This window comes from Pollachius pollachius (genome assembly GCF_949987615.1).
Source record: "Pollachius pollachius genome assembly, chromosome: 6".
Lineage (NCBI taxonomy): Eukaryota > Metazoa > Chordata > Actinopteri > Gadiformes > Gadidae > Pollachius > Pollachius pollachius.
The window spans coordinates 18,857,490-18,884,324 of NC_136939.1; the positions used below are offsets into that span (position 1 = coordinate 18,857,490).

The 26,835-nt window shown below is 44.7% G+C and overlaps 2 protein-coding genes across 2 annotated transcripts; both read right to left on the reverse strand.

Annotated features, from left to right (window-relative positions):
• Positions 1-36: 36 nt before the first annotated feature.
• LOC307076833 (V-type proton ATPase catalytic subunit A-like) lies at positions 37-9,994 on the reverse strand. Its single transcript, XM_079738014.1, has 15 exons — positions 9,937-9,994; positions 8,834-8,933; positions 8,494-8,622; positions 7,645-7,859; positions 7,324-7,461; positions 6,957-7,108; positions 6,243-6,405; positions 5,541-5,649; positions 3,344-3,466; positions 3,112-3,226; positions 2,819-2,882; positions 2,252-2,455; positions 1,953-2,047; positions 1,076-1,247; positions 37-779 (listed from the first exon to the last, which is right to left on the reverse strand). Exons 2-15 carry the CDS (start codon positions 8,913-8,915, stop codon positions 687-689), a joined length of 1,854 nt encoding a protein of 617 aa, XP_079594140.1. The 5' UTR covers positions 8,916-8,933; positions 9,937-9,994; the 3' UTR covers positions 37-686.
• A 1,188-nt stretch (positions 9,995-11,182) lies between these two features.
• LOC307076835 (actin-binding protein WASF3-like) lies at positions 11,183-16,191 on the reverse strand (the record flags this gene model as incomplete). The annotated part of the gene is made up of 8 exons (XM_079738016.1): positions 11,183-11,334; positions 11,881-12,194; positions 12,829-13,047; positions 13,468-13,652; positions 13,900-14,017; positions 14,282-14,435; positions 14,824-14,958; positions 16,059-16,191. 8 exons carry the CDS (start codon positions 16,189-16,191, stop codon positions 11,183-11,185), a joined length of 1,410 nt encoding a protein of 469 aa, XP_079594142.1.
• Between the last annotated feature and the right edge of the window lie 10,644 nt (positions 16,192-26,835).

Genomic DNA, 26,835 nt, shown 5'->3' on the forward strand with positions numbered 1-26,835 from the left:
TGTATGTATCAATAAGAAGACGCAACAATTTCCACATCAATGTACTTATAGTTTAAAGTAAACCTTAATACAATAAAACACGTAAACCGAACAGAATGACTATCACAACAACTCATTTGTTCTACTTTTTTCACAATAAGAGAGCAAACCAAGACAAAATGACCATAACCCCTGGGAGGTAGAAGACAGGCGAAAGCTTTCACAGATACAAACTTGGGTGTTTCCATCCCTTTACCCCTTTACCAGTACGGTTGCGTTTGCTGTGCGCTTATCTTTGTGCGTTAGTCAAACCGGGTGGACCAATTCTTTGTTGCAAGTGTAGTACAGGGGACACCATTGATTGATTACCGGCTGACTGATTTGGGCGATTTCAACTTAACTCATGATTAACTCACAAGCGGGGGGGATCAAGTCAGGATAAGTGCAACACAGAAGAAAGACCCAAAAGCTTTTTCTGAAGATGACTTGCTGATTCCCTTCCGAGTTCCGTGGAAGCCGACAAGCGAAGGTTGGGTTGACACCAACCGATTCTAAGACGATATGACAATAAAGCGGAATGTTTCAAGAGTGCGAACCGCTGAGTACTGATTGGTCGGTTGGGGGAAGGGGGGGGGGTACGAGGGACCACTTTGATATGTACCACACACACAAGCACACCACACTGAGAACGATGAAGAGGAAGAGCTTTAGTCCTCCAGCGAGCGGAAGGCGTTCTGCATTTCCTCCAGCAGCTGGGCGTAGTCTGCTTTGATTTTAGCCTCACCGTCCTTCACCGGGTCCTGCATTCAGAAATAAAATGTACATTTTAGTCATTGTGTAGATGCTTTTATCCAGAGCGACTTACAGTTAGTTCAGATCAATGGCTTTCAAAGAGCAGCTCAGAGTAGGGGCATACTTAAGGAGACCTTCAGACATAGGAGTAGACATTCAGAATCGAACCCAGTACCTTTCAGCCTGGAGTCACACTCATAGCCACTTCATATTGATAAAATTGATCAACCCAAAAGGCATCAACTAAATTCCCAACAATATTTATAGTCCTGGCCCAGGGCGGGAGAAGGCACAACACAGAGACCTTGAACTTCATGGTGCTGATCTTGTACAGGATCTCTCCCATGCTCTCCCGGATCATGGTCCAGGTGATCCTGTGGTCGCTCTGCGCCGTGGTCTCCACCACGTGTCGCGCCAGGTCGTAGAACGCGATCATGTTGGACAGGATGCCCACCGTCTTGTAGAACGGACAGAACCTGAGCCCCAAGCAAGAGAGGAGAGAGTTGGGTTTTTTAACAGACGTCGAAATGTATTTGAGATTTTTACTGTTCAACATTAGGAGAACAGCCACTTACACACATAAAAAATAAATATATTTAATAAATATTTAAATCGTAAAAAAAAAGTTAAAAAAAAAAAAACAGCAGCACAATAAGGCTATGAAAGTCTGCAAAAAAGTAAAAAATAAAGTGTTATAATTGTCTTATCTTTGTAGGACTAATGCTGTTATTACTACAAGTGCTCTTACTGCTGGGTTGACCCATTTTCTTATCAAAACATTATTAAATAGAGTCGACGATCAGCAAGTGATTCTAGTGAGACTTAGGTTCAACCAGACTGACTGTCTCCTCTACTGCTGCAGCAGAGGTCATGGTGGGCCTACAGTGGGTCGGGAGTTTAATAAAACAACTAGGAAGGTGTACGGTCAACAGGGTAGTGTTAACCGTCCAAGATCAGCAAGGACAGCAGTTACAGTCACAAGGTGCAACTTTAGGACTACGCATTGAATCAATATTTCAAGCACTGCACAATGACTTTAAGCGAACAGCAAAGTAGACCCAAGATGTTTATCCATATAATAATGCCGATCTTAATTGTTCTGTTTTGCCTGTCACCAGCTATGTAAAGTGAGTTTTTACCTGTCAATAGGTGTGTGGGAGATGCAGAGCCAGGTGTTTTACCTGTCATAAGGTGTGTATCCATTCTGCTGTAGGAAGTCATCTTTGATGAGTTTAGCCACTTCTAAAGTGATTTTGTCGCTTTCCGCAAGGGAGGCCTGAACAAACACAAAAACGTATTGAGTCAATGATCTATCTATTAAGTAATCAAAGAAAGTAGTGCCATTCCATTAGATTGCAACAACATCACACAATAGATACTCCACGATACATCTGGTCCTAAACTCTTTGATTCAACTATAAATCAACAATGTTGCTCCATCGTATCCGAGAAGGACCAATGGCACGGGGAGGGCCGTTACCTTGCCGACCAGCTGCACGATCTCGGCCAGGTCCTCCTCCTCCTGCAGGATCTCCTTGGCCTTGGTGCGCAGCGGCACGAACTCAGGGAAGTGCTTGTCGTAGTGGTCGTCCAGCGCGCGTGTGTACTTGCTGTAGCTGATCAGCCAGTTGACCGAGGGGAAGTGCTTCCTCTGGGCCAGCTTCTTGTCCAGACCCCAGAACACCTGGCAGCGGCCAGGGATGAGGAGGGTCACACGGAAAGCAACGTCAACAATGACTTCACCTCATTGGCAATGATCATAACAGTCGTTGAAATCATTCCATAACCAGCCCATAAAATTTTGTTGTATTGTAGTTTTACCCAGTTTTTCCACTGGTGCTGGGCTGTTGCAACATACAAATTTCTCCAACGGGGGATAAATAAAGTTGTATCAAATCTAATCTTAAGAACACCTGGGAAAGGTGAAGGAATGGAGCCACAATGTAGAGCGTTGGGCTATGTCCATTTGTATGTAACAATACCGTGGCACCTACAATCTAATGTATGTTAAAAAAAGTCCTTACTAAATTAGTCACTCGCAACGCACCTGTACAATACCCAAGGTTGCTGAGGTAACGGGATCCGAGAAGTCACCACCGGGGGGCGATACACTGCAAGAGAATTAAAAGAGTGGAGGAAATTCTCACAACTTTATAATGTTAAGTTGACGGATGTAATACATTACATCCATTAATTGTATGCAATATACAACGCATTGCGTCCATTGATTTCAATGCCCTATCCATTAAAATCACCCGGCTGTTCCAGGGAACAGATGAGTAGAAACCAAACAGCAAGATGGTGGAATGTTGCAGAAACGTTATACTGCACAGAACTCACGCTCCGACGATGCTGACACTGCCCTCCCTCTCCGGGTTCCCCAGGCACTTGACTCGCCCCGCCCGCTCGTAGAAGGAGGCCAGCCGCGCGCCCAGGTAGGCCGGGTAACCGCTGTCTGTTCACCATAGCACAAAATAATATATACAATACAATGACAGACCACAACCACACTGATACAAGAACAGTCCATTAATATCTTCTAGGAACATCTCAACCCGTCAGCTCCACTCACCGGCGGGCATCTCAGCCAGTCTTCCGGAGATTTCTCTCAGGGCCTCGGCCCAGCGGGAGGTGGAGTCGGCCATCATGCTGACGTTGTAGCCCATGTCCCTGAAGTACTCAGACAGGGTGATGCCTGCAGACGCAACACAGAAACCCAGTCAAACCACTGGCCTACTGACCCAAATATGGGTCACCACTATTTAGCATTTTAACAAGCACTCATCCAAAGCAAGTTAGTGCGACTCATTCAGGAGCATGTGGGGATGGGTGGCAGGTTGCCTACAGGTAGGCGGTGGACACTAGCTTTGAAACCGGAACCTTTGGCTGGAAGTGGAACACTCTACCTAGTCCTCTCTGTCCCTGGGGCATGGGGATTTCACTCAAGTGTTGAAGAATGCAGTTAACAGGTGGACAGTACATGTAACAGGTGAACACTACATGTAACGGGTCACTCACTAACGGAGCCCGTTAGTGTGTTAGTTTGTATAAAAGTATACTATATGCAACATTATGTGCATTGAATGGAATTGTGGAAAAGATTTACTTTTGATTAAAGTAATGCAAATAGTCACTTGTCCTATGGAAATCCTACTGATAGGGGGTTCCATTAAAAATGTGCACCAGGCGCGTCGTTAGACCTGGGCATTCGAGGCTATAGCCCCGGATCTTTTGGGAATAGCCCCGGATCGCTGTGCCGTCAAAAAAAAACAAAAAAAAACATAATGATGAAAATAGCCTTGTAGACTTTACTTCTTTGTGGTTGCATTACCAGAAACCACAGATGCAACATTGTAGCAAGTGAAAACCACAAAATTCTGACGTGTCCATATATGGGCAGATTTAGAATAATTTGTTGCAAAATGTTGCAAATTCAGCGTCGTATTCTTTCTTCTCTATGCATAGCGCATCTCGTCGATATTACTGTTTCGTGCTGCTAGCTTTTTAGTGAGATCAGAGTGTTGAGATGGACAGTAATAAGATATCTTTGGTAAGATGGATATAAGAAGAGAGACCCGCAGTGAATTCAACCCGGTCTACTTGACATCGGGTCGGTGCATGACAGTGGTACCGTAAAACTTCCAATAGCCCGGGCTTTTATTTGTTTCTATCACTGAACTTTCGAACAAAACTCTTGCTCAGCAACAATGGGAAATACTATCAAATGTATTATTTAAACCAGTATGAATATTACCGTACATGTTTACCAGGCAATCGAATAACGCCTGCACGCCTGCACACACACACACACACACACACACACACACACACACACTTTTAAGGAGTTTTTCACTCGCTCCGTATCCAGCTTCTTCCACGCTTAAAGCACCCAGGCTACTAGTATGCGGCGAGCTGGGGCTCTCATGTTCCCCCCTGCGGTGTATTCCTTGTCCGCATCCCCTGCCATCCAGTTGTCATACGATTCATGCAGACTGGCTTTGAACGGCTGATTCCATGGATGTACTTTGAGAGCTGCTGTTGAGAGCTTAAATAAATGGCCTATATAAGTTGACTATGAACAATTATTGAAGTTTAACATTTTGTTCAGCAAATTTGACAACTTACAGATGCAATATTGTAGCCAGGGAAAACCGCAAAATGTGTACATTTATGGGCAGATTTAGAATCATTTGTTGCAAAATGTTGCAAATTTGATTCTCCATGCATAGCCCATCACGTCGATATTGCTGGTTACCCGGACCACTTGACATCGGGTAGGCGCATGACAGTGTTTATTTGGCTACAGGCTTTTCTAATGTCTCATTTTGGCTGCTGATACATGTGGTGCACTTTCCTATCCTTAACGTCAACAATAACCTACTCAGTAGGCCTGCCCTGACGTGAGTCTGACATGACGATTGGTCTTTCCTTTACTTCTCAAACGACGTTACAATTGCATGTTCATCAGCCGATTTTCAAATTTTCTCGGGGGACAAACCCCCGAACCCCCGTTTTAAAAGGACTCTAACTTCTGGGCTACAGCCCCGGACGTTTTCAATTGCTAGCGACGCTCCTGATGTGCACTGCCTCTACCTGGGCAGTAATGCAGATATTATTGTAAATGGTCGATTGTAACCTATTTAAATGTGCGTATGTATATAAAAAAAAAAGAAGGTATATGGACTATATGTCTAATGAGAAGAAGAAAAAGAGGAACCATAGTGTCGATAGTGTAAAGAGGAGCCTCTTCAGGAGTGCGTGTCCCTTACCTGTGTAGATGGAAGCCTCTCTGGCGGCTACGGGCATGTTGGATGTGTTGGCGACCAGGGCTGTTCTCTTCATAATGCTCTCCACCTTGCCATCCACCTCCATGGTCAGCTGTTGCCAGGCAACACAAACCACACATTAGTGATAAGACATTAGGATAAACGGGGGACATACTGCCCATGTGTGATTTGCCATTTGATCCGTTTTAAGAAAACACTGATGTGTGTAAAACATCTCCACATTATCAGTTTTACTCCTGCTAGGTTCTGGCGCACAGCTTGATTGTCCAACAACAGTGGACAATCTGACAATCTGTGCCTCTTGTTAGTCCCCCTGCGGCAATCAGTAAATAGACCCTTTTTCAACAGATTACCGGTTTAGATAATATGGAAAAAGCAAACAATACATTTGCCATGTCAATATTTGTGAACTGCAAACCAATTTAACAAGTGAAAATGTAGCCACAAATGCATGCCATTTTGTCATACAACTATGAAACCTGTGATTCTTTGAGTCACATATCAGCTTTGGTGTCATTTGGCAATCTTATCCTGTGGATACAAATGTATTCCCTTAGTATCCGTCTTGGTTCCATTTTTGTGCGGCAACCGGATTACGAATTAGAACCAAGATGGCCGCCAGGTGAATAGAACCCATAGCAACCCAGAAGATTGGGGCTCAGATCGACAGTTCTTTCGACCCACCTCGGGGAAGTCTCGTAGTACTTCTGACATCTCATTCCCCCGCTCTCCACAGCCCACGTAGATGATGACCTCACTGTTGGAGTACTTGGACAGGGACTGGGAGATGACCGTCTTGCCGCAGCCGAAAGCTCCGGGGATAGCCGTGGTCCCGCCCTGCACACACCTGGGGCAGGACGTTGGGACGAGCGTACAAGAAAGAGCTATCAGTAGAGGTCCGCTAATGTCAATAAAAGGCTACACAGTTTGAAAGATTTTAACAGAGAGACTTTTACATTTTAGTGATATTTAAAAATGTTAATTATGTATCAAATCAGTGCATCGTTATTTAGCAATACAGTACATTATTTGCTCAATTCTTTCAGATATGTGTCTAAAGGCCAACAATATTCAATCAGGTATACAAGTTTTTGTCACAGGGAAACACTTCCCCTAGCGCCCCCTCTTCCCATCAAGTAATTCCTACTGCCAGTCTGCCAAAGTAAATTAACAAATGGTTCATTTACAAAAGTCAACGGGATGCACAGACTACGGAAAATACAAATTTTAAACATGAGCAGTTCTACTAAAACCGACTGTGAAACTGAACAGAATGCATTCTAGACGTTGTGAAGCCCAATTAACCATCTGTAGACAGTATTATTTGGAATTACACTAAATAAAATTGTTTTTATTCCTACGTTTCTATATTGATATCCACGAAATATAACTACTCACGGAAACAGAGCATCCAGCACCCTCTGACCGGTGAGCAGCGGGTGATTGGCTGGCAGCTTCTCTGTAACTGGGCGGACTTGGCGCACAGGCCACACCTGCATCATGCTGAACTTATCCTTCACGCCTTCAAACTCCAGCTCAAGAACGACATCCTAATGAAACAAGACAGAACCAAAAATCAACCGTCTTGTTGAGATCCTGGTCAACTGCAAAGAGTCAGAAAAAGCGTATTCATAAAGCTGTATTATTTTTATTTGTATATTAGTTCATCACAATGCTAGTCTAAAAGGGTGTTATAAGCTTCCTACATTAGATATTGCCAAACTCTACGACCAAGGGGACTTTTATTCTGAAAGAAATGACTCACAGTGACATCGTAATTTCCTGCTGGTGCGACCCACGTTACGGTCCCTCTGTTGCGTGGCGGGAGCATCAGCTTGTGTTTGATGAGAGAGTTCTCATACACCGTCCCATAGATGTCCCCACCTGTAATGTGGCTGCCAGCCTAGAGAGAGAGAAAGACATAGGCAGAGATAGAGCAATCAAAGTTAAAGACGAACATGTATGTTGTAACAACAACATACAAGGAAACCAATTATCCTTATAAACGACAGGTCATAATAAATGGTTTATTGTGGCCATCCCACGACCCATGATTGTGAAGGTGCGAGGCGTGTCTCTCTCTTACTCTGATGCTCTGACCGGGGGTAAACTCCCACTTGATGTCTCTGTTCAGGGCTCCGATGTTGACCCCTCTGGGGATATAGATGCTCTGGGTGAGGTCGTTGATGTCCTTCAGCGGCCGCTGGATGCCGTCGAAGATGGAGCCCATGATGCCCGGGCCCAGCTCCACCGAGAGGGGCTTCCCTGTGCGGAGGACAGGGTCTCCCACGGATACACCCGCTGTGGCACCAGGTTCAGGAGGGACAACAAGAGACCACAACTACACAATGACCCACACCTAGACACAGGATCACAACCAGACACTGACCAACACCTACACACAGAATAACATCTAGACCACGGCCCACACCAAGACAAAGAAACACACATGACCAGGACCCATACCTAGACACAGAATCACATCTAGACAAGTCCCATACCTAGAAAGACACGCACCTAGACACAGAATCACATCTAGACATGTCCCATACCTAGAAAGACCCATACCTAGACACAGAATCACATCTAGACAAGTCCCATACCTAGAAAGACACGCACCTAGACACAGAATCACATCTAGACAAGTCCCACACCTAGAAAGACACGCACCTAGACACAGAATCACATCTAGACAAGTCCCATACCTAGAAAGACAGGCACCTAGACACAGAATCACAACTAGACAAGTCCCATACCTAGAAAGACACGCACCTAGACACAGAATCACATCTAGACAAGTCCCATACCTAGAAAGACAGGCACCTAGACGCAGAATCACAACTAGACAATGACCCAAACCTGGACACCGATCCACACCTAGACAGATTCACAATGAGACACAGCCCCACCAAAATAAATTGTGAGTAAGGGATACAAGTCTCTTCGTAGACCTGGATAGTGGCCATGTCCCCCTCCAAGCGGATGATCTCTCCCACCAGCTCACTGTGGCCCACACGCACCAGCTCGTACATAGCCGCTCCCGCCATTGAAGTGGCCGTCACCACTGTTAAGGGTAACAGCAATGGATGTAGAGAGACAAAAAGAAAACATCAAGCACCTTTCACAGGTAAACAACTTAGATATTTATTCATTCATCCGTTTGAATTTGTTATCATGGGGTTTTAGATTCATGATTAAGACAACTGGTGTTATTTCCATGGATAAATAACACACACACACACACACACACACACACACAGTGACAGTTTCCACACCTGGACCAGAAACGCCGTGTACATATCCAAACAGGCTTTCCCTCTCCTCATCCTTGATCATGGGGAGATTAGCCGCTTCCATCCTGACCCAAACTTTTCACTGTCAGATGATAAGAACATGCATTGTAAAGAGACACATAAAACGGAAACATAAAATACTAAGCAACAATACAAAGTCAAAAGCAACAGAAGCTACGGTGGCCTGTACTGGCCAATAAATTGACAGAACGTAATTCCCAAATAATGACATTGTCCTCTACGATGTAATCGAGTAGCCAAGCGTCAACTTGAGGTTTTTGAGTTTTTTCCCCCGGTTATTTTGTTATTTCGTCTGTCAAACTAAAAGTCCTAATTTACAAGTAAATGTAAGATCTTTAGATAACTAAGATAAGCTAACAAAGCCGTTTTCGAGTTCTGGGCTACTATAGAAAAATGACATGTTAACAAAAGGGAAAGTTACGGACTGAACACTGTTTTTTATTTGTACAATATCGCGGTTATAGGATGTGATTTTATTGATAACATTAATACAACCATTATCGATCAGCATTGAGTACAGATATGTCGATGTAATTTTATGCTACAAGCAAATTGGATAATAGATACTACAATTTTAATGTGCCTACGTGGTACAACTTTAATGTGCCTACGTAGTACAACTTTAATGTGCCTACGTAGTACAACTTTAATGTGCCTACGTAGTACAATTACAACCAGCCAATCCAACGACCGACGAGCACTACCCTACGTCGACCTGTACAGTAGCCGAGCAAGCTACTGTACAGGTTATTCTACCACTGCAAGAACATCACCTTGTCGTTTGAGATGAAAGGCACACAAACTATCTTTCGCTAACTGTAGTGATTTATATATTAACTTCCCTCGTTGGTCATAATGAGCGTGGTTGTATTTAAGTCGCAAAGCTGATTTGAGCGTATAACGTTTGGTCATGTGACCAGCTAGCCTCTCACTCCAAACTTGATAGCTTCGAGATATCGATTGCTAATTTAGATGACGTAAAGAATAAACGGCAAACTACGCCAAAATGTGAGACATTTAACGTTAAACAAAATAAGAATTGCAGCGATTGGATACACACATACCTTGTGTTGATATGAATGGTCCAGGTAGCTTCCATCCACCGTACAGAAGAGGGGATCAGGAAGGGGGAGGAGCTTGAGCTAAACTGTCAGACATAGAGCTGGGGTGAGTAGAATGTGACTGGAGCCCGGAACAGGGTTTGGGAGGAGCATCACAATAAGAGAACATAGAATGGGACTCAGGCACGTCGACTCTTTAATTTTCTTTAATTGAAGATGCAGGTTGTAATCAACAACTTTTTGATTATGTATAATATTATGAATAAATTGTTTTGAATTTTTTCAAAGTAAGAGTCAAGTGAGCTGACCATTTTGACATTATACATGCCTATTTGAAATTGCAGTGTACAATTAAATACCTTTTATTGATTGATTATGCATTTTTCATCTTTTGTCCAATACTAATTGAGCCACTCTAACATCAGATTTTTAAAGTAGAGGCCTATCCTCCCACCTACATAAGATCAAATGGAATTGTAAATACAGGATTTATACAAAAAGGAACAAACATAAATGATAGTTCATGTATTTACACACTTCGGTCATGACACAAATTTTTGACATGACACATTTACATTAATTGTAATAATCTATGCTTATCTTTGCTAAACCTTATTCTGATTGTTTTATCTTAAAATGAAAGTATGGAAAAATGCATTCTTTCATTCTTTTATTAACTATTTTGAGGCAGTTTCAGACAATTTTAAACATTTTCTTACAAGTCACCCTTTCATAAGAAGCACTAAAATCATAGGGTCCAACATTTGAAACGTATAAAATGAGCCAGAAAAGGCCCAATTCTACCAGAATTATACCTTTGGCGAATGGAAAGAACTAGGTCCTAACCATTGTTTTATAGGATTCATAACAGCATTCACATCTCCATATAAAATCAAATGGTAGACAGAACAAAATATTCAGACATGTATGACCTGAAACTAGCTCCCATTTATTGTAGCTCACCACACAAAAGATACACAACTTAAACTTTTCAACATGGCTTTTAAGTTAACTGACTTAAATAAATAACGAGCAAATAAATAAATAATGATGTACCTATCACATTTTGGGAGAACATACAAGTTTAAGAATAATTCCACTAGATGGCGTCAGATACACCCTGTTTGTTGCCGGGGGCTGGGTTCTGTAGACGAGCGTTACATGCAACGAGTTTCCCCAAGAAGTTTAGCTTTAGCATTGTCAAATTGCTGGATCCGAGATTGTTAGACCCCAAGGTTCAGTTGACGGATTAATCCGACCAATCATTGTCCTCGAGCTCTGATTCGTCGTCGGAATCGCTGTACTCTACGGCGATGCGTCGTGACAGAATGGTCGCCACGTCGTTCCCAACCGGCTTGTTCTGCTGCTCTTGAAGCTCCTGAACCTGCTTCAGCTGGATACCTGTGCAACACATAATATCATTTAATAAAATACACATTGTGTAACATAACATCTAATACAAACCTTCTTCAGATGGATTCCTGTGCAACACATAATATAATGTAATACAATCCACATTTTGTAACATAATGTCTTAAACAAGCCTTCTTGAGATGGATTCCTGTCCAACACATAATCAAATCTAATCAAATATGTAATATAATGTCTAAAATGAACCTGATTCAGTTGGATTCCTGTAAACTATTAAGTATCAGGAATTCTGATATATAATACCGTACATCACCATAACTTGCCATTTGTACATCCTTAAGAATGAATCATTTCAGTTTGTATTAGCTTACTGCAAATGTCCTGTAACTCTGGAGGCCTAGATCCTGTGCATCTAGGATGATGAGGCACATCTAATATATATAACATTATAATAATATTCACATCTGGCTCTTAAAACACGCTCTGTCAAAACAAGCCATTGGTAAAGCGATATCACTTCCAGGATTGACTGACCCAGAGATTTCTTTAGCACAGCTTCTCTCCGCCTCCACTCACCCATGTGTATCGCTGAGAGCAGGTCACTCCTGGCGTCTCCCCCAGGCTTGGAGTGCGGCGCCATCGAGCCTCCCTTACCGTAGCCCGCCATGCTGGGGGGAGGGGCCGGAGGAAGGGGAGGAGGCGGGGGTCCGGGAGGGGGTGGAGCCACGGCCATGCGACTACCCAGGGCAGGTATGGGTGGGAGGGAGTAGCCTGGGCCAATGTGAGGGGCGGGGGGCAGAGCACCCACGGGAGAGGCGAAGGCAGTCAGGGTGGAGGGGATGGAGGGACCTGAGGGTGGGCATCTGGAGCTGGTGGGGAACTCTGCTGACCTGGCAGGTAGAGAGAGACAGGTTACTTTGTTATACAGGTAGAGATACAGGTTAGTTAAGGCAGGTAGAGATACAGGTTAGTTTAGACAGGTAGCAATAAAGGGTTAGTTTAGACAGGTAGAGATACAGGTTAGTTTAGACAGGTAGAGATACAGGTTAGATTAGACAGGTAGAGATACAGGTTAGTTTGGACAGGTAGAGATACAGGTTAGTTTAGACAGGTAGAGATACAGGTTAGTTTGGACAGGTAGAGATACAGGTTAGTTAAGACAGGTAGAGATACAGGTTAGTTTGGACAGGTAGAGATACAGAGTTAGTTTGGACCAACAACAAAAGAGTTCTTACATTTTACACATAAACCTTAGCTCAACATATCTCAAAACAAAATTGAATATAAAGAAATAAGGATTTTATTCAATCATTTATATCTTGTTGCCTTTGTTATGTTGTTTTTTTTACGGTATTTTGGTTTGATGAATGCACTTTATAAAATAAAATACTATATTATATTGTGCGTTAAAATAATAAATGAAACAAAATAGAAATTCATTATTATATCTTTCTAGATCTATATTATTTTAATAACGACGATTACAGAGCCATCGGCCAAAGCCCTTCAGCCCGGCCACCGTACTTGTAGTCCACAGGTGGCAGAGGGAAGCCGTTGATTGGCTCAGCGGAGTGACTTCGTTTTTTGGTGTATCCCGGAGCCCCGCCCCCGTGGTGTGCTTCGATGCTCTGATACTCGTGCTCTGCCGGGGGCGAGGGGCTGGCTGCCACGTAGCCCTGCCCCTTGGGATGATGGCTGGCATGCGGTGGGCAGGGGGGCACTGGGAAGTCTGGGAGGTCCCGTCTGGATGGTCAGAGACAGGAAGAAACGCTTCTTACGCTGCTGACTTTAACTGCCTCGAGGGGAAAATAATGTTACTTTAAGCACTTCAGAGAATGAAATATGCAGATTTGGGGAGTTCCTTAAATGGTTCAGGGCTCAACAAACTAATGTCACAGTACAAGCGAGAGAGATGCATTTTGTGAAAAAACATATACATTGGATGTAAAAACTTAAATAAAAACAAATACATGACCAGGATAATATTTTTAAAATACATAACAGAATATGTATTCTCAGTGTAGTGCCTCACAAAGATATATAAGTATATTACTATATCACATTTCTAAATAAAGCAGATTTATTTAAGCTTTTATCCGTTTCCTTCCTCATTTTGTCTAAGTGATTTGGCTCCGTGGCGCCTAAAGAATACAGAAGACATGCCTTCGGTCTGGGGACAGAGACCCCTCCAACGAGCCCCCCCGCCGGAGGCTCTGGGCGCGGCGGGGGTCCGGGCGGAGCTCCTTGTCGAACGCCATCATGTTCCACTCCTGCCGGCGGTTCCCCGCCTTCCGCACCTTCTTGGCCTCGCGCTGCAGCGTGCTGCTGTCCACGAAGCGCTTCTGCTCCTTCACAGAGAAGCCACCTGTTAGGTCCTTGTTAGAAGATATCCACCATCTGCTTGTTTGGTTGTCCTACACAGCTATTTGAGCATCAAATGGGGAAGATTCCAACCTGCAGCCCTATGTTACATGTCATTCCATCTCACTGTTATAGCAACAAAGTCACATAAAGCTCCTTACACTGTTGACATGTTTACAGTCAAGCTATAAAAACCAATCTGCTTGACGAGTTGGGTTAAAGGAAGAGACTCACTCTGAGCCTCCTCCGCTCCTTCTTCTTCTCCTCCGTGTCCTGCAGCATCTTCTCCTTCCACAGGTCGAAGAAGTACGACGGGTCCGTGTAGAACTTCATGGCGTCCACGTTGTCCTCTCTGTAGTGGGGTTCACAGAACTGCAGTTACCACATAGAAGATCCAAATAAACTCACTGCTCACTGAGATAGTTCATTTGTATGAAGGGGTGAAAGAATAAAGACAGATTCTCGTGAAGAATCACCTAAATTCTTTCGAGCTGGCAGGGAGCGATGTAAATACTGTCAGGGTTGGGGGTTCAATTACCACTGGAGCCACCCATTCTCTTTATTAAGACGTTCTCTTAATCTCTTGAGGTACATTACTACAGTTTCCGGGCCTTACCTGAAGGCATTGAGGCCGCCAAGGGGCGGGGGCGGTTCGCTGGTGGTGTACAGGTGGTCCACGGAGGTCGGTGTAGTGCTCTTGGACACCACCTGCTGGTCCTGGAGGGTGGAGCTCTTGAACGCTTTCCTCATGTTGATGTCCTGAAGAGACACTGAGGTGCACAGAGAGGAACACAATGACACACGCGACCTTCTTTGTACTCGTATTAATAATCAACGGTAAAATCTTGAACTTTGGTTGTTTAAAAGTGCATATTGCAGGAGGTTTGTGTGTCATGAAGAACTATAGGTTTATGTCTGAAAACTAAATTATTTGCTACATTTTCTTAATCCCACAATAAGGTCGTTAAGATCGTTAAGGAGCAGTTAACGGTAAGGGAATCTTTGCTCAATGCGGTCTACAGGTTGGATGGTGGACATCTTACTGAGATGTCCACAAGACAGGAATGAGCACGATTCAGACACAGGGACTAGTCATCCTGAGCCACTCACGGCCAGACCCCCGTCTAGCCTCCTAGGGCCTTCTACCCCCGGACCCACCCTCCTCCACGTTGGAGTCCAGCTGGGTGACCTTGACAGCCAGGCGGTCCACGCGGTCCTGCAAGGAGTTGGCGCGCACATAGAAGGTGTTGGCCTCGTCGAACAGCTCTCCGAAAACGTCCTCTGCATGTTTGCCTGAAACCAGAGGAAATGTAAATAAGTTCGATGGATTATGATGAAATTCAGCGTCAGGGTCAATGTTGACAATTCACGGTTTAGTTTGTTTAACAACTAACTAAATACATCTGATACATACATTTATAAATACATGTCATGTTCCACATCTTTTCAAGTCAGACGGTAGATGCAGGACTGCATGTTTCTTGTGTCTGTGGACCACATTTAACCAAGCACTGCCGCCTTGTTGTTGCTACAAGGAGTCAATCTCATTAATACAGATATTCATTTGAATTAACATGGATCAGGGGCGTTGGGCGCTCAGTAGCTTTTATTTAGATTGTATTTTATCATTTGTGGACTCAGAGCGTGAGCAGGTTTTTGGGGTTCTGGTAGACCATTCCTCAGCAATGTATGGACTAAAGGTGGTCCTCTGGTTTGGAGTTAGTGCATAAACTTCTTTAACCATTCATGATTTAGCGGATGGAACCCAGAACACTTTGTCCTTAGGGAGACACCCTCCTAGGCACTACACCACCCTGCCCAAAGTGGAACAGTAGACTTATGGTCTGTGTCTCTGCACTCCTGACTGGCTTTATTCTCCTCTAAAGCTTTACCGGAATCCTAAGCCCCTCTAACTTCACTAAATCCTGTCTCTCACACACACACACACACACACACACACACACACACACACACACACACACACACAGTAAACAACAGAGTTCCTGAACCAGATATGGTTTGGTTTCCCTTAATACAACTACATTATTTTGGCACTTATGAATACGCTTTCCATGTTTCTTCATGACCAGGCATTCATATACCGAGTCATCTACAATAAATGAATTTAAATGTCAATAACAACTTGCATGTCGAAATAGCTATCAAACACACAGCAGCAGCAACAAACTCCCCTCAATCAATTCAACGCAAGACATTAACCATAAAAAATAACCCTAGATACGTTTGTTTTGCTATTCGCCACAGGTACTCCAAAACTACTATCCTGCCCCACCTTTGTAACAGACATTTTGGTAACGCCGTGTGGATAATGGTTGTTATTTTCTGGTTTCTGTGTCGTAGGACTGCGGGTGCCATCAGACAACGGGACTCACTGAGGCAGCTGAGCTGGCGGATGATGGCAGACAGGGAGTTGTTGGTGACGTACTCCAGCTCCCCGCCGATGCCCTGAGGCAAGGCGCCGTGGCAGAGGTGGCGTGGCTCGATGTTTCTCTTGACCAGCGGCATGACGACCCCTCACATCTCGACCACACCCCGCCTGGCAGAGAGAGAGAGAGAGAGAGAGAGAGAAACTAAGAGGTTAGAACATACACATGACACACATATAATATGATACCAATATCTAACGGCAGTAGTGCTAGGGGGCAGGATAATCTGCCAGATAGAGTGTTAATATAGTGAATTAACTAATGGACATGGTGAGCTCCATACCTGTAAGCACAAACACCTGCCTCCTCCTTGATGACCTGTATTTAGTGTCTCTTCCTGTGGATGAATATGTGTCTCATGTCATGATTAAATAAAACTAATAGCTCAACTAACTCAACAACTCGACCAGGGTCACAAGTGGCAGCTGAAGGAATGTTCCGAACATGTAATGAACATGTTCAAGTTGAAAGAGATGTTTTGAGAATACAGAGTCAACTGTCCATTCAGTTTATTCAACTCAATTGATAAGATTACTGTACACACACACAAACACACACACACGCACACACACGCGCGCGCGCACACACACACACACGCACACACACACACACACACACACACACACACACAAACACGGACGCACATCGTCTTGAGTGATCTCCTGTAGGCCTACCTTGTGTCGCGGCTGTGACGTGCACCGTCACGATAAAGTCCGTCAATGATCAGCTTTGTCTTTTCATTTCTCTCTTATTTAACTCCTTAATTTTAACATCCATCGCTCGTCTCTAATGTCGTGTATCCCACTGTAGGTCGTGACTGATTAATAACAGCAAAGCGTATCGCAGCGAGTTACAATTGAGTGATTCATTAGTGAGAGTACTTCTCTAACCTAGTAGCGAAAACTTTCCGAACTAAAAAAAGCATCGAATTCCTGCCTTGTTTGTAGTAACCTACTAGAGAATTGAATACATTCACTCCTAAAGAGAACGCACAGCGCATAACGTTGTCCTGGCTAAAGCAGCTCTCTGGCCGAGGGATTTGGCAGACAGATTTACTCCTGTCGTCCAATCATGTCCGACACAGCAATCTTGTCAGGCTGTTTAATAAACGCAGTAGGTAAGCCACGTGTTGTTGATGCACGTCACTATTCCTGTTTTAAATCAATGATGATGATAATATTGAGTAAATTAAGGCTACTATACAACGACGTAAATTATAAATTATATATGGCATTGGCTATGTAGGTAATCTTATCATCATCATCAACATCTATTAAGTAAATTACTAAAGTTATATTGCTTTGTTATTGATGCATCCGTAAGCCTATTACAAATCAAATGGAGAGCAAAGATGATCAACTATGATGATCGGTTATAGATCAATTATTAACCGATAACTAAAGCTTATCCGTTAATATCCCTGAAAAACAGTAGCCATACACACATCTCTTGCAATTATCCCTTCAGATGCTGTTTGCTGCTACATTTGTGGTATCCATAAGTTAAGATTTTCTTAAGCTCTTCTGCATACATGTCTGAACCTGGAATGTCGTATTTAGTAGATGACTTTAACTGTATGGCATGTTTTCACTAACAGATGGCTTCATCTGGATGGATGGGGGGGGGGGGGGGGGGGGGGGGGGGGGGGGGGTGTAGCCTAGATCTATAGGCTTAACCCCCTAGCTCACTATGAAACCATTTGTTATGTAAGTACATGGTTATGCTAACACTTACACCACTGCATAAGTCAGACAGCTTTTGATTCTGGGAGTGCACTCAAACAAACCATCAGTATACCTGTTTTACATCACCAATACATTTTATTATGGTCAAGCATTGTCAAATCTGATTTTTACTATTTTTGGCTCGGCAGTAGACAACATAATTGCTTTTGAAGAATCATTGGGTTTACTCATTTAGGCCTAATGCCGTGAATGTAGGCCCATGTTCAAGGCCCACAGCACCACTGCCATCTAACCATCATACCATGATTAGTCATTTCTTTAGAGTGTGTGTGGGTGAGGCCCCCTCTCAGAGAGATAATGGGTTTGAACCAAAGCACAGTGGTCTTCAGTCATTCTGACATCCCATAATCTCTGGACAGATTAAAAGTATTAACCCCAATAGGTGCTAACTGGCCTCATTGTATCATTAACTTGTTTTCCCACGACAATGCTGTTTGGCCTATCGCTGCTCCCTCAAAACAAACAGCTGCCTGCATTGTTTTGAATTTATTGTGGCTTCATCTATTTGTACTTGCAGCAAAACATTGATTAATTGCACACGGTCAATCATATGTCCCATAAAGTGATATGTTATAATAATTACCTTTATAATAATACTGTGTAGTAATGCCTCCTCTTACTTTTCTACCATTCCATAATTACGAAGGCAACTGGGCCATTGATTGCTTTAAGTAAGTGAGTTAATTGAGAGGAATGGTTTTGCTTTTCTTATTGGAAAGCAACAGGTTTCCAGAAACTTTCTCACCAGTTTGACCGGTTTATGTTTTTGAAATAGTGCTTAGCTCAGCTCATTCACGAGAAATGAAGCCAGCATGTGAATACGATACAAAACACACAGACAGAAAAACACAAACACACACCCTACAAACACACACAAATACAAGCTGCAAAAACACAATGGGATGGAGGAATTGCTTGTATTCTTAAACAAATGTTGTTTTTCTTCATACATTGAAAAGGGGTATCAAACAAAAAACGGGACAATGGTTTTATGTGTTCATGTTTATGTATGTATACCATTCTTTACAATTCCTTTAAGATGGAGAGGAGGGGTGTTGATCTGTTTAATATATAGTCCTTTATATCTGCTGCTTTTCCCATGTGTTTTTAAATTTCATTAACATTCCCGCTGCATTATCGTTATTGAGCTATCATATACTAATTATCACATTGTTTGCTCGTGGGGGCCTTTGTTTCCATCCACAGCCCCTATTGAAGGGGACATACCACCACCCCCAGGTTTTCCCAGCACCAAAAACACCAAAGCGAATCACATGGCAGCGTGAAAAATAAGCACCCCGAGCTTAAGCTATCAAAAGCCTCGCAGGGCCTCGGATCCCGCCCTCCGAGGGGGTGACTCCTCCAGAGGCTCGCCTTGTTTTCTCTCATGCATTTCAGTGGTGAACAAGTCCATGGAAAGATCATTAAATCACGGTTTTACCAGTCCACTTAATCCCCCCACCCACCCTTAAAGAAACAGAGACAGATGAGACCCACTCACCCGTGAGGAAGGGAGGGAGAGACGGAGGCAGAGGGAGCGTGGGGGAGACTGAGGGGGATGGAGGGGAGAGAGAGAAAGAAAGAGGGGGAAAGAGAGAAAGGGAGCGAGACGGGGAGAGACACGGATGAAGGGATGAGCTTAAGGAGTAGCTTGATGGATCTATTCTGACGGCCCTCTCCCAGGGTTGCTAAGGTGAGTTAGGGGTTTTCTAGTACAGGTTCCCCCCCAAGGCACCCAAGGAGGAACCCCCCCACCCCCTCCCAGCCAGTGGCCGGTCTCTGGAGCGCTGCGGAGCTCCAGGGGCCATCTGGCGGATTAAGCAGCAGGATGGGTTTTTATAGAGAGCATCCCATTCATCTGCTGCCTGCCAAGGTTTACATTAAGGTTGAACTCGGGTGCACTTACAATAGCAGATGAAGTAGGCTCTATCCTGCTACTAACACCCCCCCCACCTCCTTCTCTGTCGCTCCCCTCCTCTTCCCCACCTCCCCTTCCTTCCTCCCTCGCTCTATCGTTCCCCACCTTCTCACCGTTTGATGATACTGATAGTAGAGCCTTCAACAGAACAGTGTTGCTCATGAGAGACAATCTCAGTGCGATCATCTGGCTGTCCCTAGCACTCAGGTTTGTGATTGGTGTATTTTTTGGGTGTGTGACCCCCGGCACGAGAAGATCATCAAAAACAAAGCGAAAACAATAGAAACACAGAAAATCACGAGGCATGTGCCGCGTGGGACCAGGTTCCCTCCTGCCCATCGTCACAGTGAGACAACACCAGCCGCGGGCTGACCCCCTCCCTGTGTTACCATACAGGTGAAGTGATTCCTGGGAAAGAGTTCTCTTCGTTCCCAGCGTCGGAGGCGTGGTGGCGTCCTAAAGGGATTAGTCTTGGCGGTGCGGCGTTGGCCCGGCGGTCACGGTTCTGTCTCCTTCCCGGAGCTCCCCCTGCAACCTAATGTGATTAGCCCGTACCCTGTGGTCCAAACGGTTCCTCCTCCTCCTCCTCCTCCTGCTCCTGCTCCTCCTCCTCCTTGCTGTTTAACTCACCATCACTGACACCTTTGTCACGCAGGAAGAACTCGGGTCAAAGGTCAGGCCACCGAGAGACCGAGGTTCATTAGTGTGGTGTGTGACGTGTGGTTTAGTGATGGAGCGGGTGGCTTCAGGAGTCCATCGATCACTGGTCGTGTGGGAGAGTTCATAGGCACCTGGTCCTGCAGATTAACAGACACATATTTTCTCATGTGTTTCTGTGCTGTGCATTACATCTGCTTTGAATCCTAACAAATATGTTCATTCTTTACGTATTCAAGTTCATGAACACGATCGCTTGTTTAAGAACTTTTTATTGTTGTTTGTTGACTGAGTGACTTCTGAAATTGTTTCTTGTTATTTATCATTAGTAATGACCTATTTATAGCAGTTGGACACATAGTATAACTAGTTGATTACACATGTATAACTACTTGACTATATATGTATAACTAGTATATTACATATGTATAACTGGTTGCTTACATATTTATTACTAGTTGCTTACGTATGTATAACTAGTTGATTATGTATGTATTGCTAGCTTAAGCATGGGGAGATAATGATGACCTCCTTGTCAGTCGTACGCAGTTCACGTCACGCTCATTTTGGACCCGTCTGTCAGGGGTCTTCCATCAGGGCATCTGGTGTAGAGAGGAGAATGCACGTTTTATCTATCACATGCTCACGTGCACACCTCCCCCAGAGATGGACATGAATGGAGGCGCTTACCTCCCGCTAGTTTAGATTATCTGTTGGCCACACGTTCCATTGTGAAACCCACAAACTTCTTAAATCGTAGAAATAAATCATGCCTGAATTCAAATTCCAGTATAATCAAACATACTCTTATTTTTATTTTAATTACATTACATTACACCAGCACTACCACCTCCACCTAAATACCACCACCACCACCACCACCACCACCACCACCATCACCACCACCACCACCACCACCACCACCATCACCACCACCATCACCACCACCACCATCACCACCACCACCACCACCACCATCACCACCACCACCACCACCATCACCAACACCACCATCACCACCACCACCACCATCACCACCATCACCACCACCACGGCCACCACCACGGCCACCACCACGGCCACCACCACCACCACCACCACCACCACCATCACCACCACCACCATCACCACCATCACCACCACCACCACCACCACCACCACCACCATCACCACCACCACCACCACGGCCACCACCACGGCCACCACCACCACCACGGCCACCACCACGGCCACCACCACCACCACCCCCACCACCCCCACCACCACCACCACCACCACCATCACCACCACCACCAACCACCACCAACCACCACCAACCACCACCCCCACCACCATCACCACCACCACCACGGCCACCACCATCACCACCACCATCACCCCACCACCACCACCACCACCACCACCACCACCACCACCACCCCCACCACCATCACCACCACCACCACCACCACCACCACCCCCACCACCATCACCCCACCACCACCACCACCACCACCACCACCACCACCACCCCCACCACCATCACACCCCCACCACCATCACCACCACCACCCCCACCACCATCACCCCACCACCACCACCACCACCACCACCACCCCCACCACCATCACCACCACCACCACCACCATCATCACCCCACCACCACCACCACCATCACCACCACCACCACCATCACCACCACCATCCCCATTCCCACTTCCACCTCCACCAACACCACCACCACCATCACCACCACCACCAACCACCACCAACCACCACCAACCACCACCCCCACCACCATCACCACCACCACCACGGCCACCACCATCACCACCACCATCACCCCACCACCACCACCACCACCACCACCACCACCACCACCACCACCACCACCACCCCCACCACCATCACCACCACCACCACCACCACCACCACCCCCACCACCATCACCCCACCACCACCACCACCACCACCACCACCACCACCACCCCCACCACCATCACACCCCCACCACCATCACCACCACCACCCCCACCACCATCACCCCACCACCACCACCACCACCACCACCACCCCCACCACCATCACCACCACCACCACCACCATCATCACCCCACCACCACCACCACCATCACCACCACCACCACCATCACCACCACCATCCCCATTCCCACTTCCACCTCCACCAACACCACCACCCAATCACCACCACCATCCCCACCACCACCACCACCACCACCACCACAAAACTCACCCCTCCACCACCACTTCCCCCATCTCCATCTTCGCCCCCACCTCTCCACCACCACCACCGCCGCCGCCGCCGCCTCCAGCGCCAACAACAGCAGAAGACGGTGGGACAGAGGGTGCGCGCCCCCATGCGGTGTTAAGCGCCGCGTCACGTGAACCCACAGCGCCGGTCGTGCGACTGCATGCAGAATTAGCGGTCTTAATTAAGATTTGCTACAAGCCTGCATGTGTGCTGTTCACGGGTGAGACAAGAGGATGGCCATGAAAGAGAGCAGCGAGGGAGGGGGCTTTAAATCCTTAACCAGCTGCCCCTCTTTCCCTTCCCCACTTAACACAAGGCTTCGCCTGACGCATCACAACGTTGCGCTTCATGGAAAATGTAAATGAATGAGTCTAATAATTCATAATGAATGATAATCTGTCCGCGTCTGGGTGCATTCTTTGTGTTATGGGTTTAAACGAACGAGCGCGGGGTAAAACAATCCAACATTGTGACTGGAAGATTAAAAATCTTCCAGGGGGCCAGGGGAGGGTGGGGGGGTGCTGACACCCTCTGTGTGATGAGATTTGGTCGATGTCCAATCCTGATATCCTCCCAGGCACCGTGTAATGGGAGCTGGCACTTATTGTATTAGTATGGGCTAATGAGTGTCTAAATGCATGTGTGTGTGTGTGTGTGTGTGTGTGTGTGTGTGTGTGTGTGTGTGTGTGTGTGTGTGTGTGTGTGTATGTAAAGGAATCTCATTGTGTATGTGTGTTTGTCTACGCATTAAACAAGCACATTATATCAGTGAAGAGGATCCCCCGACACCGACACACACACAATCGGAGACCCCAGGGGGCCTTCAGGGATTTGACGCAAACAGAACAGATATTCAGAATAAATAATAAATACAATATACTAATGATGATTCATGATTTGAGACATACTTTTACTTTACCTTTACTTTTCTAGTTGTATGTTGCTATAGGGCTTCTATGCTTTGTCTTTCCATTGGACCTACACTACTCTGCCTTCTCCAAGCCTACATTGGCTTTTTCCTTGTCTTTTAGCAGACTTATAGGCTTTATATCGGCTGTGAAGCTCTTTTAGACTGTAACTGTGACCCGAGCTGCGCAAACGATATCCTGCATTTACAGTTGAAATGAGTGGGATCAGATGATGCCGATGGATTAGCCTAGCATGGCATTAAAACACATCCCGCTGGCCTTCAGTGTTGTTTTACATGGCTTCTCCCACGTTAGCAGCATATGATAGGATGTGTCTGGATAATAAGAGCTGGATGGATCCTGTATTGCCTGGTTTCATGGCAGTCTGGCCCCGGGTCGGGCTTATCTATAGTGACTGCAAGTGCTTTGGACTCATGACATCACATTAACACTGTGTGCCGTAGAAGTGTCACGTGATGCACTTTCAATGTTAATGTAACATTACAAATAGGTGAAGTGTTGTTATCTCTGTCCTCGCAATCTCTCAGAAGGGGTCACATAGACAGTAAGTACATGCATCCTTATGACCAAATATGTAAATAAGAGTTTGTAGGAGGAAGCAGAGTGTTCATCATCATCATCATCATCATCATCATCATCATCATCATCATCATCATCATCCTCATCATCATCATCCTCATCATCATCAACAACAGTCATAACGTGAAATGGAAGAAAAGGAAATTCCTGAAATTAAGTTAATTTAAATTTATTAAGAAAGTAGAACCATGATGTATTCAGACGTTAAATACGCAAGTGCAAATGTGATACGTTTAAATGTTCAAATTATGATCTGACATATTAGGCATTAAAACATTCTAAATCGTACTAAAAACATAAAAACACATTTCGACGTTAGACACGCAAACATGCAGTAGTATGGAAGGACCACAAGGTGGACTATTGTGTTAACTTTGGACGCTGTGTGTGTTCTGTGCGTCAGGTGGACTTAAGCTTAGATGTTGAAATCCTGGATTGCTGTCAAAAGTCCCTAACTATTGCAGCAGAACTAAATACGGTTAAACATATCGTTGTTCCTACTTTAATTGTTAAAGCTTATATTGTGTTTTCAAAGAACAGACTTGGAAAAAGAGTTTAAGTATATAAGTATAATTATAGGTATATAAGTATAATTATAGAGTATAATTAAGATGACCCAATGTTTTTGAATCCATACAATCTGGATAATATGATGATAATAGGCTAATATAAAGGAAATTAAATCTAAGCTTTGATAAAAACCCATTATTGAAGTAGGCCTAGATACGTAATTCGACACTTAAATATTATATTATATTATATATTATGTATATTAAATATTAAAAATGGAATCCCAGTAATCTAATTAATGCACATAAATACAATCCATCTTCTAATCTGAATAGCATATATATTTGTATTATTATGTATTAATGAATAGTCTGGACTCTTGATTGTGTTGATCAAGTACATATTGAAACGTTTGCAATGTTTTATTTAAAACTCTTTATGCATTTGCTGTGCAAAACATATTCACCACAGGCATGCATCTTGCATAAGTTACCATGGGGGTCCGTCCATAACACCTAAAAGCTCTGGTTTAAGCCCAAACCTAGCTGGTTAACCCCATAATCTCTATATGCAACACCCCCCTTCCTACACCCTAAGCTCCAACCCTCTGCTGAGATTAAAATCATTTTATTATATTGCAAGGATAGGACCTGAAGATGCAGAGAGGGGCTGAAGTAGACCTCTGGACCTCTACTTCCATGTAGTTTTGGTTTAGCCTCAGTTTATGTGTGTCCTTTACCGGTCGTGCCTGCTGTGTTGAAGCTGTTGAAGCACAAGGCGTGTGGATGGTCCAGAATGTGATTGCGTGTATGTGGTTAGAGTTAGAGATAGAGATATTGTGTGTGCCTATATATAATATGAAAGAAAAGATGCTGCTTTTCCTTAGAGAGGAAATTTGTTTGTGAATGCTGATTTCACTGTGAGCCGTAAGGATACAGTTTGTCCGTGGTGAAACAGCTAAAGATCAAACCTGTATACATGTAAGCTGTAAAGTACAATGTCACTGTACACAGTTTAAATCAGTGAAGCCATACTTGTTTGCGTGTCATGAATAATCTGACACAAATTATCCAGGGGAGTTATGCTAAATGTCTCTCAGGACTGTAGATCAATCTGAGAACACATTTCAATCACATAATAACATCCTCTACACTTCTATTCTCAGATGTGGAAGCAATTATTTTGAATAATTCTCACAGTTTAAATACACATTTGTTTTCAGCAACGTTTGGGTTCCAACCATCTTGTTAAACCACCAGTTCTATATCTTACACCAGTAGATAGGCTGTTGACTCCCAGCAGAAAAGGTTCTGGGTCCAATGCCCAATGTCTGTATACTTGCAAAAACCCTAAGCAAGATGCCCTTACCCCAACATACTTTTGATACTGCTAAAGGATTAATATTAAATTGTTCAATACATTAATAACCTTCCTTTGCACCTTCTTCAAAACAATTCTCTTGTTGTGTTGTGGTTCCAAACCATACTCAAACGAATGAGATACAAGCTGATTCGTTCAGTAAGGCAGGCAAAATAAACTCTTCTTTAACTCTCTGTCTCTCTCTGGTCTGTGGAGATTCATTAATAAATCAGTCGAAGAGAATCATGACTCGTCGATGACAACCGACAACCGCACAACCCAGGGCCCTCCACCACTGCAGGCAGGATTTCCCGTTGCACACGCCGGGACACACACTGGGCCATTTTTCAACCATCAGAGGGGTCTGGAAAGGAAACAAGGCTGTCCAAACCAGCAGTGTGTCTGTCAGCTGAGACTACATGGCTGAACGGAGACAGAACCACATCAAGGACGTGACATGAAAGCCGGTGGGCTCTCTTTAAACCGGCCCCGGCGCGAGCCTTTTTCAAGCCGGTTTCCACCGGTGCACTCATCTGAATGTAACCCAGGTTGACACAATTTGACCTGGGCAAACACCCCACTCTGCTGCCCTTTGTCTTCCATTTTCCTTCCTGAGAACTGCGTTTAATACCGGCCTCAGAGTTTCTATAAACTGTTATATAGTCCACTCAACTCCATTCCAAACAATTGGTTTTCTATTTGGGCTAAGGACTCCCAGTCCTCTGTGGACCTTTGTTGGGGATTGTGGGCTTAATGGAATTGTTTTTCTTGCGGC

What these genes read in the sequence shown, in the direction of transcription:
- LOC307076833 (XM_079738014.1), bottom strand. Translation starts at nt 8,915, where the DNA reads ATGGAAGCGGCTAATCTCCCCATGATCAAGGATGAGGAGAGGGAAAGC. An exon ending in GTGCTGGATGCTCTGTTTCC is followed by an intron (nt 6,406 to 6,956) that starts GTGAGTAGTTAT and finishes GTCCTGCCCCAG; the next exon opens with GTGTGTGCAGGGCGGGACCA. An exon ending in TCAGCACCATGAAGTTCAAG is followed by an intron (nt 780 to 1,075) that starts GTCTCTGTGTTG and finishes TTCTGAATGCAG; the next exon opens with GACCCGGTGAAGGACGGTGA.